The sequence below is a fragment of the Rhinopithecus roxellana genome, chromosome 8, assembly GCF_007565055.1.
Source record: "Rhinopithecus roxellana isolate Shanxi Qingling chromosome 8, ASM756505v1, whole genome shotgun sequence".
NCBI lineage: Eukaryota > Metazoa > Chordata > Mammalia > Primates > Cercopithecidae > Rhinopithecus > Rhinopithecus roxellana.
In genome coordinates this window covers 128,761,347-128,780,585 of record NC_044556.1, presented here as the reverse complement: position 1 = coordinate 128,780,585, position 19,239 = coordinate 128,761,347, and the positions used below count along the sequence as shown (strand labels likewise).

The 19,239-nt window shown below is 36.3% G+C and overlaps 1 protein-coding gene across 3 annotated transcripts in view; it reads right to left on the bottom strand.

Moving 5' to 3' along the window:
• Positions 1-19,239, bottom strand: part of RALGPS2 (Ral GEF with PH domain and SH3 binding motif 2) — a 239,763-nt gene that overhangs the window by 98,275 nt on the left and 122,249 nt on the right. For all 3 annotated transcript variants that reach the window (XM_030935727.1, XM_030935726.1, XM_030935728.1), the window contains exons 5-6: positions 5,527-5,610; positions 2,240-2,329 (exon numbers count right to left, since the gene is read on the bottom strand). In XM_030935727.1, coding sequence (XP_030791587.1) covers positions 2,240-2,329; positions 5,527-5,610 — 174 coding nt within the window. The remainder of the gene's footprint in view (positions 1-2,239; positions 2,330-5,526; positions 5,611-19,239) is intronic.

Below are 19,239 nucleotides of genomic sequence, written 5' to 3'. Positions count from 1 at the left end.
ACAAAAGAGAGAGAGCCTCAGTAATTTCACTGCTAGTACGAACTCTGTATTTCTAGGGCATCAATCGTCACATAAGCACCAAGAGACTCATACAAGAATGCTTATGGCAGCAGGGCTTATAATAGCAAAAATCTGGAAATAATCCAAAGTACACTGAATAATCTGTGATATGTACAAACAGGATACTCTATAACAGAACTACTCCCAAAACCATTAAGTAATGCTGCTGAGTTATGAAAGTACAAAAATAAATATAGAATAATTCAATTTAAACAAAATCCAAAGGCATGTATTTGCAACAATATATAATTCAGAAACATACATACTGTAAAAGAAAAACAAAATTCAAAGCAATGGTTCCCACTGTAGTAGAAGGGAAGGAGGTGGCATATGAAGAGGTATATGAAAATTTCCAGTGGTCAGTGGGTGCATGGGTATCCACATTATCATTCTTTTGATACTTTAAATATTCTTATATTCTTCTGTATCTATGTGATGGTAAGTTTGATGTGTCAACTTGGCTAGACTATTAGTATCAGTTATTTAATCAAACCCTAATCTAGGTGTTGCCATGAAGATATTTTGTAGATGCGGTTAACATCTACAATCAGTAGATTGTACAGTAGACCTGTACAATCAGGAGGCAGAGTTTGCAGTGAGCCGAGATCCCGCCACTGCACTCCAGCCTGGGCCACAGAGTGCAACTCCATCTCCAAAAAAAAAAAAAAAAAAAGTATTTATCTAACATATCATCACAAAGAATTTTAAAAAAATATTTTGACACTTTTGCAAAATATCAAAATTGTAGAAGGCTAGCTCTGCCACCTAGTGCCACAGAATGTTAGAACACAATTGCTCCCATGTTCTTAAGGAAAACAGGAAAGAGTTATAACTCATAATAATTGTAAACATAGTACCCTCATTTTATTCTGTCTTCTTTCATTCACAGGTGAGGAAAGTTATGTATTTATTACAAGAGTAACGAATGAACGTGGCTACAATTACCATACTTTTTAGTGAACTTTAAAGGAAACCAAAAATATCCTAAAATATACTTCTTTGACATATTTTGAGATGGCTATTCAGAGGGCCTACAGACAGAAATAGCCCTGAAAAGCTGCCTTTTGTAGAGGAGATTCGCATCTGTAGAATCTATATTGGTGAAATGAACAGCTAGGCTTTCTCTGAGCACCCTCTCCCTTGTCTAGATCTAGGAAAGATTAACTCAACCACTCAACCATAGGCTACCCCAACTATTCTTTCTGAGGGTAGCTCTGAGATTATCTGAGATATTTCCTTGAGGTATCTGTCTTTGCTTAATATGTTTTTCTCCCTTTGCTCTCCCATAACCTGTAATGCCACCTCTCCCAGAGCTCAGGGAAACTTGGTCTCAGGACTTTGTTCTCTGGGCTCATTCATTTTCCCTGAAAATCACTTACTCTTATGCACCTCCTCCCCAAAAACTCTCCTCTCCCCAGTGAAGAAGATATTTAGGCATCAACCATTTGGCCCTGCTTTGAGTTTATGCTTTGTATGACTCCTATGCACATGTAATAAATCCGCTATGCTTTTCTCTCATTAACCTGTCTTTTGTTATATGGCTGCCAGCCTTGACCCTTCATGAAGAGCTCACTCCCCCTTTCTGCCCCTACAACTAAATTCAGAGTTGTTACAAGTTTTAATAAAATCTTGGTATCCTTTGTAGAATATCCTGTCTCGCCCTTCTAATTTCCAACTACCTTTGAAATCCATGCTCCATTTCTCTTGCTGTATTTATTATCTATGTCACACAATAACTGTTCAGTTAACAATGTGGCAACATCACATATACCATTCTCTTAAAAATAAAGTCTTATTCTTCACATGGTTCACTTGGGAAGTGAAGTAGTATTCTCCTACTTAATCCTTATGGCTTTCCTCATCACCTGCAAAATAGTCCAGTATTTTATAAATATCATACTTTACCGTAATCCAACCTTTGTCTACTTATTCAGTAAAACAGATCACATAATTCAGTTACTCAGAGAGTGGGAGGAAGAATAAAAGAAAGGGCAGGAAAACAGGAAGAATAAAGAAAAAGGCAGAGAAAGTAGGCATCCAATTTTAAAAACTGACTTATATAAATGAACCTTATTTTTCCAGTATCGGTAAACAGTGAATAAAGCATCATGAATATTTATTCACTTACAAATATTTATGAATGGTTGAACTCAAAAATAAAAACACAAGTTTTTCTTACCTTAGCAGTTTTAATATAGTGGCTCAAAACTTCTGCTCTAATTTTTAATGTTTGAGCATGAAGAATCTCTCTAACAACCCAAAAGCTTACCTGTAAATAAAAATTTTAGATAAATATCACTATAATTTTTAATTTGTAAGGTTTTTTTTTGCTGTATTCTAAAAATTTTTGGCAGAATTAGGTAGGCTCTAAAATTAAACATTGTAAAAGATGCTACTTATAGCAGCTTCTTCTGTGGCTGTGTAATTCTACATGACCGTTTATTTAGATTGAGTAGAATAATAAGTGAAGATTCCCAAGTAGGGTTTTCTTGGTGTAAATAAAACAAAATATCAAAAGAAAAAAATATATATCTAAGTTAACATTCTAAGATTAAAACTGCATTTCAAAAATTTTGTAATGCTTTCAAATAAAACCATCTTGATTTAAAAAATAATTAAAACTAATTTATTAGAAGGCAGATTAGATATAATATTAAAATGCTCTACTCTGAACAGTTTGCTTATTATATGACACAATATGTCCACGTAATACACTTTAATTCATGTACTATGAAAACAAAGTCAAAGCACTGTACGTTGGTTCACTTATACAAATCTAAATACAGAATATAGTTTGAAATTATTGTGCAAAAAATAACGCCACTGCCTCATATTTCTTCACATCTTTAATGAGAAATATTTCAGATTTTACTTGCAATTTTCATCTGTAAACAAATGTCATTATGTATGTATTTTACATATATTTTACAAATATATATGTAAATATAAAGTATACATATTTTACAAAGTCACCTTAATACTTGTTACTATACTTGGGCTACTAAGAGTAATAATCCTCCCCAATTCTAACAAGGTTTACTCCAAAAAAAAAAAAAAAAAAGTTATGCTATGGGAATCTTAATAACCTTAGCAAATATCAACTACAAATTCAAATCTAAAGCGTATGTTCACCAATTTAATTAAATTTAACATCAGGCAAATTTTAAGACAAATATTATGGTGATTTGTTTTGTTTTGGAGACAGAGTCTTGTTCTGTTGCCCAGGCTGGAGTGTAGTGGGGTGATCTCGGCTAACTGCAACCTCTGTCTCCCAGGCTCAAGTGATTCTCCTGCCTCAGCCTCCTAAGTAGCTGAGATTACAGGTGTTAGCCACCATGCCCAGCCAATTTCTGTATTTTTTTAAGTTGAGACAGGGTTTTGCCATGTTGCCCAAGCTGGTCTCAAACTCCTGAGCTCAAGTGATCCACCAGCCTCTGCCTCCCAAAGTGCTGGGATTACAGGCATGAGCCACTACACCTGGCCAAAACAATTTGTTTTTTTGTTTTTTTTTTTAAGACGAGGTCTCAGTATGTTGCCCAAGCTGGTCTTGAACTCTTGGGCTCAAGTGATTTTCTTGTCTCAGCCTCCCAGTAGCTGGAACTACAGGCACTTGCCACTGCACCTGGCTTAGACAATTTGTCTATGGTGCTTTTAAGCATACATTCTTTGTCACTCTCTCATCCAAAGTTAGGATGTGTATCACTTCTTACTGAATCTGAGCAGGCTTGTGACTGCTTTGATGAAGAAAGTATTAGTGAAAGTGACACTAACTTCCAGGACGAGGTCATAAAAGACTATGCAGCTCCTGTCTTGATTGCTGGAACATTCTCTTGGAGAGCCCTAAGCTACTATGTAATAAATCCAGCCACCCCGAGACCCCTATACTGGAAGGCTAAGTGTACATGCTCCCCAAATGACAGTCTGTTAAAGCCAACCACATTTAAGAACGCTAACCCAGAATAACCAACACCAAGACACGGTTTCATAAAATTACTGGACTCACAAGAAAAAATATTTTTGCTATAAGCCCCTAAAATTGCTGGGTTACATATAACAAACTTTGTTTTTTTAATGTATTCTGAATGGGAAGAAAAATAAAGGATTTCCTCTAGAGATCAAAAACAAATAAGGAAATAAAAGCAAAGCAGTGGTTACAAGAGTGGGTACTGCAGCTGCCCGTGGAGGATTTCCTATCTCAGTGACACAGGGGCTTGGGACTTAATGCCCCTTCAAAGACATAACACAAGGCCTCACACCTCTCCACTCCTCCATTTCTATCTAATGCTACTCAAAGGTCTACAATCTCAGTGAAAAGGTAGACTAAAACAATTCACTTATTTTTTAATTCCCTTGATCTATAATAATGTAGGCTCTGGGTGGTCAAGGAGAAAAAAAGAAAAACTCTTTCATAAGAATTTGTAGACTGGGCATGGTGGCTTATGCTTACAATCACAGTGCCTTGAAAGGCTGAGGCAGGAGGATCGCTTGAGGCCAGGAGTTCGAGACCAGCTTGGGCAACATAGTGAGACCTCATCTCCACAAAATAATCTTTTTAAGTTAGTCTGGCGTAGTGGTGCATGCCTGTAGTCCTAGCTCCCTGAGAGGCTGAGTCGGGAGGACTGGTTGAGCCCAAGAATTTGAGGTTGCAGTGAGCTATGACTGCACCACTGTACTCCAGTTTAGGTGACAGATAGAGGCCCTGTCTCTGAAAAAAGAAAAAATTAATTTAATTTTAAAAGAAGAATTTGTTAACTATAGGCTGCCTTTAACTGGATTTGGTATTTAAATTTTTACTACAGAGAAGTACAAAGATGCCCCAAGCACAACAATAAACATAAAAAACAGTCCCAGGTCTGCGACAGCCCTGGTTATGAGCAAAAGCAAACAAAAATCCTCTTAGAATATGTATTCCCTCAATTGAGGCAGCAGCAAAATTCTCATGGATAAAGCTCAGACACGAGCTTTCAAGCCAAAGATACAAAATTCATTATGTATCTTTGAAAAAACCACTTTAAGAATGAGCACAAATAGAGTAGTAGTACCCCAAGAAGTTCCAATAATAACACAGAAACTATATTGAAAATTTATAAATTTTAAAAATAAAATAAAAATAAGAAAAGAGCATGGCTGGTGTAAAAGCATACAGATTTGAAACAGATAAAACACACCTGAAGACAATCAGTGAACTGAAATGTAGATCTGAGGAAATCACTCAGAATGGAGGATAAAAACAAAGATAGAAAATATGTAAGGTAAGAGATAAGTAGGAAAGAACGTCAAGTTCCAATAAATTTTCAACAGGAATTACAGAGAAAAAAAAACAGAGATCATGCACAGAGACAATACTTGAGAGATACTGGCTGAAAATATTCCAGAACTGATGTAAAAAGTTAAATTATTTCTTAAGGAAAAAGTATATCTTGAGGAACTGAATTTCAGATACAGTATCAAAATTTATAAACTCACATGATTGAATCTTCTTGTGAAGGCAACTGCATTTGGTGCAGAACTGTATTTTTCTTTTTTATTCCATCCACAACTTGAAAGCTCCTGGAAAATTAAGGTGAAAATTAAATATTAGTAATAGCCCAGTTTTCTTGCCAGATTAAGGCTTTCAAAACATTAAAGACAGTTTGTGTTCTTTTCTAGAATCACTTTATTTAATGGGAACATACGTAATTTTATATCCATTCAGTTAAATCACAGAAGCAAATTTGATTAGCAGGACGTAAGAGAGCACAATGACTGAAAACATAGGCAAATTTACATTCCACAGGCAGAATATTGGTGGATTCTTCTCTGAAAAGATTTGAATCCCAAGAGGAAAAGATCCACAGATGAAGATGAGCATCCCACAACATACAGTGAAGACTACTAGTTGGCAAGCTCTATTCATTCGCCCAGAGCTTCCAATCAGTTTTCTAGTATCTCACTCTTTGAGCTAACAGTCGATCACTCCAGACATTTGAAGAAACCTTTAATAAAATGGATCATGATCCCCCAAAGTGCCTGTTGACAGAATACGAAGGGCCCACAAACTTGTATAAAAAAAATTAAAATTCATTTTACACTAACCTCTAACTGAAATAAGACAGTCCTTTTAGTTATAAATGTAGGCTACAGATTACAGTGGTATTGGCAATGCATGTGACGTAGTTACCAATCAAAATCACTGATATTTTCATATCACATTACAGTTGATGCAGATACTTTACAAATATCATTTACACTCATCACTACTTCAAACTTACGGTAGTTGTTTTATTTTTTTGAGACAGGGTCTTCCTCTGTTGCCCAGACTGGAATATACTGGTAGGATTACAGTTCGCTACAACTTCGATCTCCCTGGCTCAAGCAATTCTTCCACCTCAGCCTTCCAAGTAGCTGGGGCTAAATGTGTGTACCACCATACTTGACTAATTTTGTTTTTATTTTTTGTAGAGACAGGGTCTCACTATGTTGGCCAGACTGGTTTGGAAGTCCTATGCTGAAGCAATTCTCCTGCCTCAGCCTTTCAAAGTACTGATTACAGGCATGAATCATCACACCCAGATATGGTAGTATTTAAGACTGGCCTCTAGATTTTACCACATTAACAAAGAAGCACATGCATTGCTGTATACCAGCTTTAAAAAATATTTTGATAAGTATATTTTAATAGAACTGATTTCCTTTTAAAGAAGCGTTAGCGTTCCACAGGCTTCAGTCTGCCGGATGGGCCCAAGGTCCGAAACAGGTTAACAAACCTCTATAATACAACAATAGACAGGGAGAGAGAGAAACCACAAGAAGAAAGAAAAAGAACTCTGAGGAAGTAGAGTTAGGGCAGAAAACAGAAGAAGTCGAGTTAGGGCAGGGAACAAAGAAAACTGAGAAAAGAAGAAGCCAAAACCATATAATTATTTTTTAATATATGAAAAAAGACATTGTACCCATTAAGCAAAAACAGGAGGATATATAAAAAGAAATATTCAGAGAACAAAATAGAGCTTTCAGAAATAAAAAAGGTAGGATAAATTTGAAAGTCAGTAGAAGAGTTGTGAAATAAAGGTGACTAAATCTTTTAAACAAAAAGTTAATGATAGCAGTAAAATGTTTTTATGCTAATTTGAAGACTGTAAGAGTCAACATCTGAATAACAGGAATTTTAAGAGGAAACAGAGAAAACTGATCAAAGATTCAAACACAAAACAACAACAAAAATAGCACATATAGGAAAAAAGGGATCAGAAGGCATCAGATATCTTAATAGCAGCACTGGAAGTTAAAAGACAACTGAAGCAATGCCTTCAATTTTGAAGAATTCAGTTTTCTAGAATTCTATATCCAACACGAATATCAATTAAGTTTGAAAGTAGACTACAGAAATTTTCAGACATGAACATCTCAGAGAATGTGCCTTCTATGTACCTACTCTCAGAGAACTAGTAGAGTATGTGCTCTATCATAACAAACTAGCAAACAAAGAAAAAGGAAGATATGAGACCCAGGAAACTGAAGAGCCACAATAGAAAAAAAAAAAAAAAAATACTGGGAATCCTCTGATTAACAGCAATGGGAGATTCTGGGGCAAAGCTACAAGCAGACCTTTAAGAACAAGAGTCAAGAAAGGAGCAAGAGGACAGAAATTCCAACAGACATCTGTCTCTGAAAGTGGAAAAAAAAAAAATTCCTTATGTGTTTGGAAATATTAAGAAGAGACATTCAGTACATTCACTTCTGGCAGAAATTTAGTGATGGATACAAAGAAAACTAAAGTACGTTTTAGCTCAAAGAAAACAAAATTTGAGTAAATCATCACAGTTCAATTGTAAAGAATATAGTTAGTCAAAACTGTGATATAACTGTATGTGCAAAAGAAGGAGAAGTGAATTATATAACTGGGGAGGAGAGAATATAAGACAGTGAAATCATCTTCTATAGTAAAGAGTCAATGTATCATATTTAAAATAAAAAAATCAAGGAAAAGTAAAGATTTAGATCTACTATGTGAAAAACAGACATAAATTCCTCAGAGGAGAAACAGCTAAGATATCTGGGTGGGAGTGGGGCTCCAGGATCGAGGTTGGAAAGATGAGAATAACTGAGTTAGGGTTTTGCTGTATTTTGTTCTCTTACACAAATATTTGACCTCTTAAACATGGTACATGCATATCTTCAATAAAATCTTAACATAGAAACCAAAAAAAACAAAAAACAAAAAACGAATAGATTGAGTCAGGGGAAGACTGAGGAAATAGTTAAGATGATACTATGGTCCTTCAAGAGAAAGGTAATGTTCCCTAAACCAGGGCACTGTCAGTGGATATGGAAAAAAATGATAGTGATTCAAGACATTCTGGAGGCAGACAGGACTTCGTCAAGAATTGGACTCATGCGACGTAAGCTAAAAACGAAGTCTGCAGAAGTACTAAGACTTCAGGTTTCTTCCTTGAGCAACTGAGATGGGGAATACTGAGGGGAGAGATGACAATTATTTCTACATAGTAGACAAGGAGTGACTGCTCTGGAGATAAAAACTGTCTTTTTAAATCTTTTTTTTTTTTTTTTTTTTTTTTTTGAGAAGGAGTCTCGCTCTGTCACCCAGGCTGGAGTGCAGTGGCCAGATCTCAGCTCACTGCAAACTCCGCCTCCCGGGTTTACGCCATTCTCCTGCCTCAGCCTCCCAAGTAGCTGGGACTACAGGTGCCTGCCACCTTGCCCGGCTAGTTTTTTGTACTTTTTTAGTAGAGACGGGGTTTCACCGTGTTAGCCAGGATGGTCTCGATCTCCTGACCTCGTGATCCGCCCGCCTCGGCCTCCCAAAGTGCTGGGATTACAGGCTTGAGCCACCGCGCCCGGCCTAAATCTTAAAATTAGATCATATCTTTCAAGCTTGAAATTTCTGAAAGAAATAATGAAATAAAAAGAATTCTATAGTAAAAATAAAAATTCCTGGATATTCAATTAGCCTAGCTATATGATCTTTTTATGTTATCTCCCTGTAAAAGAAGAAAACAATTAGTAGTAAAAATTATACTCACACAAAAAGGATATGATGACAATGATACTGAAAACATCAAACTGCTAGAAACATTTTTGTTATTTCCAAAATCACAGCTTACACACACAACTACATAAAGATGTCATATTTTAGGATAAATTTCCTAAGATTAAATCCCTAAATAACTGAATCTGTTTTTAGCCAATTAGTATAATTACAAAATTTATATTAATGCTATAATCAAAGTGTCTATCAAATTAAACTTATCAAACCACTTGAAGTAGCCATTCGACAAAGAAGTCAAACTCAATTATAGACCTTTACACAAAAGGCTAATTTCATTTTCCTATTGTAAGTAATGCTATAATTACAAACAATTAATATCCTTGCACCTTTTCTGACATTTCTGACCATTTCTCAAAAATATAGTCCTAAAAGAAATCACAAGGTCAAAGAGTATGAACCTTTTCAAGGCTTTGCTACCTGTCAAACCGCCCTCCTGAAACACTGAATCATTTACACTCCCATGAGAAATGAATGTAAGTTTCACAACAGTCTTATCAAAATGAGGTATTTAGTTGACCCTTGAACAACATGGGTTTGAGCTGTGTGGGTCCACTCATAGATAGATTTTTTTCAAAAAATATTTTGGAAATTTTGTCTTGAAAATTTACAACAATTTGAAAAAAACTTGCAGACAAACCGCATGGCCTGGAAATATCAAAAAATTAAGAAAAAGCTAGGGACGGCATGAATGTATAAAATATTAGTCTATTGTATCATTTACTACCATAAAATACACACAGATGTATTATAAAATGTTAACATTTATCAAAATTTATGCACACCAACAGACCTTACATGCTGCCATATGCAGTCCAGAGAAATGTAACAAACACAAAGGTGCAATATTAAATCATAACTGCATAAAACTAACTGTAGTACATACTGTTCTACTATAATAATTTTGTAACCACCTCGTGTTGCTCTTACAGTGAGTTCAAGTGTTGAGAGTATTCCCTTAAAACACCCTGTGATGACACTACTCATATCCACATGAGCAGTTCCTACTGCCAGTAAATTTTGTTATCACAGTAAAATGTGATCTCTCACAGTCCTCAGGTTATTTTTCATCGTGTTTAGTGCAATATCCTAAACCTTGAATAACACCACAGGACCCATAAGAAGTACCACTAGAGATGCTGGAAGTGCTCCTAAGAAGCAAAGAAAAGTCATGACATTACGAGAACAAGTTGAATTGCTTGATATGTACCATAAACTGAGGTCCTGCTGCCATTTCAGTCAATACATCTTATAAACAGACTATGTAAACTTACGATATACAATACAGTACTGTAAATGTATTTTTCCCAATAACATTTTTTTTCTAGCTTACTTTAAGATTATATAATACATATAACATACAAAATATGTGTTAATCAACTGTTTATGTTATCAATAAGGCTTCCAGTCAATGGTAGGCTATGAGTAGCTGAGTTTTATGTGGAAATTTTGGACTTCTGGGAGGCTGGTGTTTCTAACTCCAGAGACATTGAAGGGTAAAGTGTAGTTCTGATTATTGTTGTATTAGATAAGCTAGTGATGTAACATTGTTTCATGAATCAGTTTCAGAACTGATTCATTCTGTATCAGAAATGTTTTCTGATACAGAAACTACCATCTATTATGAGGTTCAAAAACACCTTGTCTTGTTTTCTAATTATAAGCTTCTTTAGAATGGAAGGCTTCAAATGGAATTTTAACCCAGCTGCTTCCAAAGAATTTGACTACACACCTCTCCCTCCCTCCCTCCCTCCCTTCTACCCATCAAGTCATCTTTTGTTAATTCCTCTGGTGTGGTGTTTATTAGCTCTTGAAATTTTCCAAGATCCGTATCTTGAAACTCGTAGCTCCTTACGTTCTTTGCTATATCCACAATTTCTTTCATGATTTCCTTTCAGTCACCTTCCAACAGTTTTCTTCAAATGACAAAGCATTTATTCCATTAAATTAATGATGCAGAAATGTTCTAAGAATTGGATGGACCTTCCAAAACCTCTTGGCATTTATTTGAAGAGTCAGAAAAGTATTAAAAATTTTTTTAATGTAAAAATGAAGCCACAATCCACGATACTTTTGTCTGGCTTCCTTATCTATCATGATAAATTATAATGATGAAATAGGATCAAATGGGTTGATATGTATAAAGCCTTTACATTGGCACATAATAATCTCTGTATTAGTGTTAACTATTACTATTATTATTATTGTTACTATTAAGACATCTGTCTTCAGGATTGGAAGGACTTTTAAAACATAGTAGATTAACTTACATAGCAAAGTATACGTACTGGCTACCTTAAACAAATAAACAAAAAAGAGACCCATATATACACATAAAGAAGATTGGGAAGGCTGGGCACAGTGGCTCACGCCTGTAATCCTAACACTTTGGGAAGCTGAGGCGGGTGGATCACTTGAGGTCAGGAGTTCAAGACCAGCCTGACCAATATGGTGAAATCCCATCTCTACTAAAAATACAAAAATTAGCTTGGCTTGGTGGCACATGCCTGTAACCCAGCTACTTGGGAGGCTAAGGCAGGAGAATCACTTGAACCCAGGAGGTGGAGGTTGAAGATTCGGAAGATGTTTATATACGTTTTCTTTGAGATTTATAGGTGATTCACAGGCCCCTTTCCACCCTTATTTTCTCTCTACTTCACATCAAACAACTTTAGTCTCAAAGCTGGGGAAATTAAGTCAACTATATATAGAAAGAGTAGTAAATACAGTTGACCCTCAAACAACTCAGGGGTTAGGGGCACTGACCCTCCAAGCAGCTGAAAACCCCCATCTAATTTTAAAAATTATGCACATATAACCTCTGACTCCCCCAAAACCACTAATAGCCTACTGTTGACCAGCCTTACTGAAAACATCAACAGGTGATTAACATGTATTTTGTACGTAGTATGTATAACACACTATATTCTTACAATAAAGTAAGCTAGAGAAAATAAAATGTTATTAAGAAAATCATAAGGAAGAGAATTTACTGTTAAGTGGAAGTGGATAATCATTAAGGTCTTTATTATTGCATCTTCATGGTGTATAGGCTGAAGGGGTTGGTCTTGTTGTTTCAGTGGTGGCAGAGGTGAAAAGAAGGCCAGAACGGCAGGCACACTGGCATAACTTTACAAAAACATATGTAATTTAGGTCTGACTTTTTTTGCTTTTTCCATTTCTCTAAAGATGTTTCCATATGGTACCAATCTTTCTTCCGCAGTTTCCTTTAGTTTCAGTGCCCATATCATAGAAGGGTCCATGTGGTTAAAGAAGTCAAATGCAGTCTTGAATCACTGGAACTCTTCTGCTGGACTATCTAATGTCAATTTGTTTTCTGGTGCTGCTTTTTCTACATCTTCTTCCTCATCATCTGGCACTGGTTCGAAGTGTTCATCTCCATCAAGTCATCTTTTGTTAATTCCTCTGGTGTGGTCTTTCTTAGCTCTTGAATTTCTCCAAGATCCATATCTTGAAACTCTTAGCTCCCTACATTTTTTTGGCCATATCTACAATCTCTTTCATGATTTCTTTGACTGGCTCTATCATAAAACCAGTGATTTCACATGTAACATCTAGATACAGTTTTCTCCAGCTATTTATTGTTTTGGGCTTCATGGCTTTCATGGCTTTTTCTTTAACAATGATGGCATCTTCAATAGTGCAATCCTTTTAGACTTTGATGATGTTCTATAAGGGTTTTCTTCCATATCACTGACAATCCTTTTCATAAAGTATTCTGTGTAATGAGCCTTTGGTGTTGAACTCATGGGGCTCTGGGTGGCCGGGGCATTGTTCAGAATCAAAAGAACTTTAAAAGGCAGTCCCTTACTAGCAAGGTTCTTCCTGGCTTCAGAGACAAAGCATCAATGGAACCAATCCAGAAAAGGGGTTCTCATTTTCCAGGCTTTCTTACTGCACATCCAAAGACTGGCAGCTGGTGTTTACCTTTTCCCTTCAAGACTCAGGGTTTAGCAGCTTTATAGGTAAGGGCAGTCCTGATCATAAACCCAACCGCAATTGCACAAAACAGTAGAGTTAGCCTATCCCCATCTGCCTTAAATTGTGGTGCTTGCCTCTCTTTCTTGCTAATATATATCCTTTGTGGCATTTTTTTTTTCCAGAGTAGGGCACTTTCATCTATATTAAAAACTTGTTCGGACTGGGCGCAGTGGCTTGTAATCCCAGCACTTAAGGAGGCCGAGGCAGACGGATCATGAGGTCAGGAGTTTAAGACCAGCCTGACCAACATGGTGAAACCCCGTCTCTACTAAAAATACAAAAAAATAGCCAAGCATGGCGATGCGTGCCTGAATCCCAGCTACTTGGGAGTCTGAAGCAGGAGAATCACTTGAACCCAGGAGGTAGAGGTTGCAGGGAGCAGAGATTGCGCCACTGCACTCCAGCTTGAGCAATAGAGCAAGACTCCATCTCAAAACAACAACAACAACAACAAAAACTTGTTCAAGCAGATACTCATTCTCCTCAATGATTTTCTCAATGGTGTCTGGGAGCCTGTCTGCTGCTGCTTGGTAGGCAGAAGCTGTTTCTCCTGTTATGTTGACATTTTTTAAGCAAAACTTCTTTCTAAAATTATCAAACTATCCTTTGCTGGCATTAAATTCTCCAGCTTTAGATCCTTCACCTTCCTTTTAAGTTGTCATATAATGACTTTGCTTTTTCTTGAATCATATTCGAGTCTATGGGTATACTTTCTTATAGCAATCCTGGACCCACTTAAAAAGCTGCATTTTCAGTACAAGATAAAAGACACAATATTTCACAAAAAGTGTGGGATTTCCATACCTGCTGGTGTATGAAAAGTGATGACTTCACAAATTTCCTTTTTTTTTTTTTTTTTTAAACAATGGTCCTTACATTGGATTCATTTATCTTGAAATGGCAGACAACTACAGCTGCAGACCTCAATCTATGGTACATACCAAGCAATTCAACTCATTCTTGTAATGTCGTAACTTGTCTCTGCTTCTTAGAAGCACTTCCAGCATCATTAATGGTACTTCTTATGGGTCTCATGGTGTTATCCAAGGTTTAGGGTATTACACTAAATACAGTGAGAGATCACATTTTACTGTGATAATGCAATTTATTGGAGAGAGGAACTGCTCGTGTAGAGATGATTAGCATCATCATTTTCAGTAGATACACTCAACACTTGAGCTCACTGTAACAGCAACACGAGGTGGTTAGAAAACTACTACAAAAGAACTGTATGGACTACAGTTAATTTTATGCAGTTATGATTTAATACTGCATCTTTATGTTTGTTAATATTTCTCTCGATCACATATGGCAGAACACAAGGTCTTTGTGTGCGTTAAGTCTTGATAAATATTCACTTTTCTTAATTCATTTGGATATATTTTATGGTAGTAAAAGATAAAACAGACTAGTATCTACATGTATTTTATACAGTCATGCCATCCCTTTTTGTTAATTTTTTGATATTTCTAAGCTATGTGGTAAGTTTTTTTTACAAATTGCTGCAAATCTTCAAGACAAAATTTCCAAAATATTTATTGAAAAAAATCTGTGTATGAGTGGATTCTCACAGTTCAACAAGATGAAGAACAGATAGATTTGTGGCTGCCAGGGTTAAGGGTGGTGAGGAGTAGTGGAGGAGTAATGGGATGGGTGTGACTATAAAGAGGTAGCACAGGGAGAGATCTTTGTGGTGATGCAATAGTTCTGTATCTTGACTGAGGTAGTGGTTAGACAAATCTACATGTATGACAAAAATCACAGAATTATACAGACATGTATTCAGACATGTATTGTAAAAATATCAATTTCCTGGTTTTGATATTGTACTATAGTTATGTAAGATGTATGCTGAGGAAAACTGAATGAAGAGTAAGTAAATGGGACTTTTCTGGACTATTTTTGTAACTTCCTATGAGCCTCTAATTATCTCTGTACTATTTTGTTGCAACTTCTTGTAAATCTATTATCTCAAAATAAAAAGTTAAAAGATGGCAATAAAAACAAAACTACACAATGAATTATGAAGCTAAAATTACACTGGGACTCCAAGAACTAACCCACTACTTTCTTCTTAAACTTTGACATAATTTATGGTTACCTGGCATTAAAGGAATTTTGCCCTGCCCCACCTCTACCTCTCAAGAGCTGCTAAATTTATCTGTGATTAAAAAAAAAATTGCTTTTCCCTTTGTCTTTATCTCTTTCCGTTTCAGATTCTAAGATCTTCCTCCAAGTCACGCTAGAATACAATTCAGGAAATAAATTACGTCACAGCTGCCATCTTGTATATTGACAGTTCAGCCTGGTCAAGAGTTAGTCTATACCAAACTATCTCCTATGAACATCAAAAGGTTGAAGTAAACTCAGCAACTCAAAGGATGCTTTTTTCAAGGGTCTGACTTTGGAATAAAACTATTTTGTGTATACTATGTAAATAAGCCTCCATTTTAGCAAAGGCTAAATGAAATTTAGCAGCCCTGACACCCCTTAAAATTTGTTCCAATGGATTTAAATTGCAATTTTAAAATCACGTAGTAAAGACAAATCTTCCAATAGTAAATCATATATAAAGGCAATTTCTTAACAATCATTAAAAGTGTATTTGAAAGAATATTCATTGATTAATTTTGAACTATGAAACTACTAAGCCAAATTGTCACTTGCATTTATTTTGGAAGCACAGGGAGGGCAAAATCCCACAACTGATGACCACCTACCCTATGAAAGAATTACTGAATTCACAGGAGTCACAGCTTCCTTAAATCTTGTAGGTTTGTTCTGCAAAGAAATTCTTGATCTAAATTTCATCTTGTAGGTTCCAATACTCTTAAAAGGAATGTTCTAAGGGTGATGTTGTAGGGATACCTACAGATAGAAGAGAGAAAAGGCCAATATAGACTAGCATGTAGATAGAGATTGAGGAAAGAAAAGAAAAAGCGATGGAATCTGTAAATGACTGGAGGCAGGGAGGGCAATCGGGCTGGGAGATCCTAACAAAGAGAGGATAATTATTGCAGAGATATCTCTGTGCTCAAAAGAGGACAGCTTTAGAGAAATACGGTATATCCATTAGCATTCTGCCTAATATGGTTATCTACAAAGAAGTCTCAGTCACACATGAAGTGCTCACTACTATTCCTATACCTTAACCCACAAAATAAACTTTAAAACTAACTCTGAGGTATTAAGATATAAAAAAAAACTCTTCTATTTTCTAATGTACTCACATCCTCTTTTCTCTTCCTTCCTCCCAATATGTTAAAGCTGCCCACATAATGAGATCACGGATACAGGCAGGAGCTTTCTTTTACTATCAGTGATGTCATATATACCTATACTACCAAACAGTTTTCTTCTCTCCCTTCCTTAATCCTAATCTAAGCCTTACCTTACTATATATTAAAGAAGTTCATAGTGATGAATAGCAGTAATATAAACTGACAAAACAGCTGCAACTTGCTTTTAACAGAGCAATTAGTTTATTCTGGTCTATATCGCAGAACAATTTCAAGTCTACAAGTCTTCTTTGCTTTCTTCAAATCTCTCACTTTATGAATTGTTTATATTTTAATTTTAAAGCAAATGATTAGTTTTCATTGAAACAAGGATAGAATTATGATATTTCTGATGCTGCAACTTTGGATGTTTCCAAGATTATATTATCTTGACATACACTAAAAGGTTTGCACAGAGAAGCTTTTTATATATACTGTCAGAAATATCTCAAATGTTAAATTTTTCAGAAATATTTTAATAAGATACCAGCCAGGTGTGGGGGCTACACTTGTAATCCAGCACTTTGGGAGGCTGAGGTGGGTGGATCACCTTAGGTCAGGTATTTGAGACAAGCCTGGCCAACATGGTGAAACCCTGTCTCTACTAAAAATACAAAAATTAGCCAGGTGTGGTGGTGCATGCCTGTAATCCCCGCTACTCAGGAGGCTGAGGCATGAGAATCACTTGAACCCGGGAGGCAGAGGTTGCAGTGAGCCAAGATCGCACCACCGCACTCCAGTCTGGGCGGCAGAGTAAGACTGTCTCAAAAAACAAACAAACAAACAAACAAAAAAACACCAAGAAATATTTTAATTAATAAGATTCAGAATTATCTATTATGTTCTTTCCCTCATTTAACCAACATTCTTCCTTGATCCCTAGTGATCCCAGTTATATAGAGGGACTTATTATTCTTTGCATTTAATGTCTGTTTGTTGATATAATCTAAATGACTGACTTAATGTAATAATCTGTGAGAATAAATAAAGTATAAAACTTTTTTTTTGTTTTGTTTTGTTTTTGAGACACAGTCTCACTCCATCACCCAGGCTGGAGTGCAATGGCACAACCTCAGCTCACTGCAACCTCTACCTTCCTGGTTCAAGCGATTCTTGTGCGTCAGTCACCTGAGTAGCTGGAATTACAGGCATGCACCACCATGCCTGGCTAAGTTTTGTATTTTTAGTAGAGATGGGGTTTTTCCATGTTGGCCAGGCTGGTCTTGAACTCCTAGCCTCAAGTGATCCACCTGTTTCTGCCTTCCAACGTGCTGAGATTACAGGCGTGAGCCACCACGCTCAGCCTAAAACTTTCTTCTTTGAATGCTCTGTATGTCAGACTTTCAGGTACGGCCTGTCACCTTATGAATACTTGATACCCTCATAAAAGAGGCAAACATTACCTAATGTAATAACTACAGCACAAATTTCAAGCACAGTTGATCCCCTACTTAATACTTACTAAAAGCACCAGAGAATTGCTACTGGAAAGAAAACCAGACTGCAAACCACCTTTTGTCATAACTTACCCTGTGCTTAGTAAAGAGAGTTCATTCTGAAGAGAAACCCTATTAGTGTAATCAATGTAGCAATGCCTTCTGAAGAAATACAAGCTTTATAGAACATCAGAGAATTTATAACAAAAATATAAAACAAAAATCCCATAAATGTAATAACATGGAAAAACCTTCAGAATACAGTCCATGCTTCTGCAACATGAAAGAACTCACACTGGAGAGAAGCCCTATAAATAAATGTATAAGAGCCTTCTAAAAGAAAACAAAGTTTCATGATCTAAGCTAGGTGTGGTGGCTTACACCTGCAATCCCAGCACTTTGGGAGGCCAAGGCAGATTACTTTAGGTGAGGAGTTTGAGACCAATCTGACCAACATGGTGAAACCCTGTCTCTACCAAAAAATAAAAAAATTAGCTGGGGTATGGTGTCATGTGCCTGTAGTCCCAGCTACTCTGGAGGCTGAAGCATGAGAATCACCTGAACCCAGGAGGCAGAGGATGCAGTGAACCGAGATCACGTCACTGCTCCCCAGGCTGGGTGACAGTGTGAGATCGTGTCTCAAAAAAAAGAAAAGGGAAAAAGAAAGGAAAAGAGAAAGGGAAGGGAAAAGAAAATAAACCTTCATGATCAAAAGAGAAACCATATTGAGGAGAATTATGTATATAAGAAACGTGGAAAAACTTTAGTAAGTGCTGAGCTTTGACTGAATACCAGAAATCATACTAGAAATTAATGAAACTACAGAATCCTTTGGCAAAACTTCTGCCCTACTCAGCACTGGAAAATTCATACTAGGGAAGAAACCTGAAAACACAGTCTAAATTATGGGAAGAACAAACCTGTTTCTGTAGAAAGGATGCTATTTTATAAAAGTCACATTGGGTGGATAACAGACTTTTGCAAAAATGACTCCAAAATGATAAACAATGGAAGATCATATGCCTACAGGCTATATAGTATGAAGTTTCGAAATGGTCATTTATCAATCTCTAATAGTAAACAGGTGAGAAGGTATTATTCTAAGGCACTAGAGATACCAGTGAATGGAATAGTCAAAGATTCCTGCCCATATGGAATTTATATTCTTGAAAGGGGATGACAAACCCAATCTGTACGTGCTTGACTTGTGACAGCCCCCCAATCTTTATCACCTATTAAGACTCCTGGGCTGGGCATGGTGGCTGACGCCTGTAATACCATCACGTTTGGGAGGATCACTTGAGCCCAGGAGCTCAAGACCAGTCTGGGCAATATTGCGAGACCCTATCTCTTCAAAAAAAAAAACAAAAACAAACAAAAAAAACACTTCTGTAGTTTTTATCGACATTCTTATTTA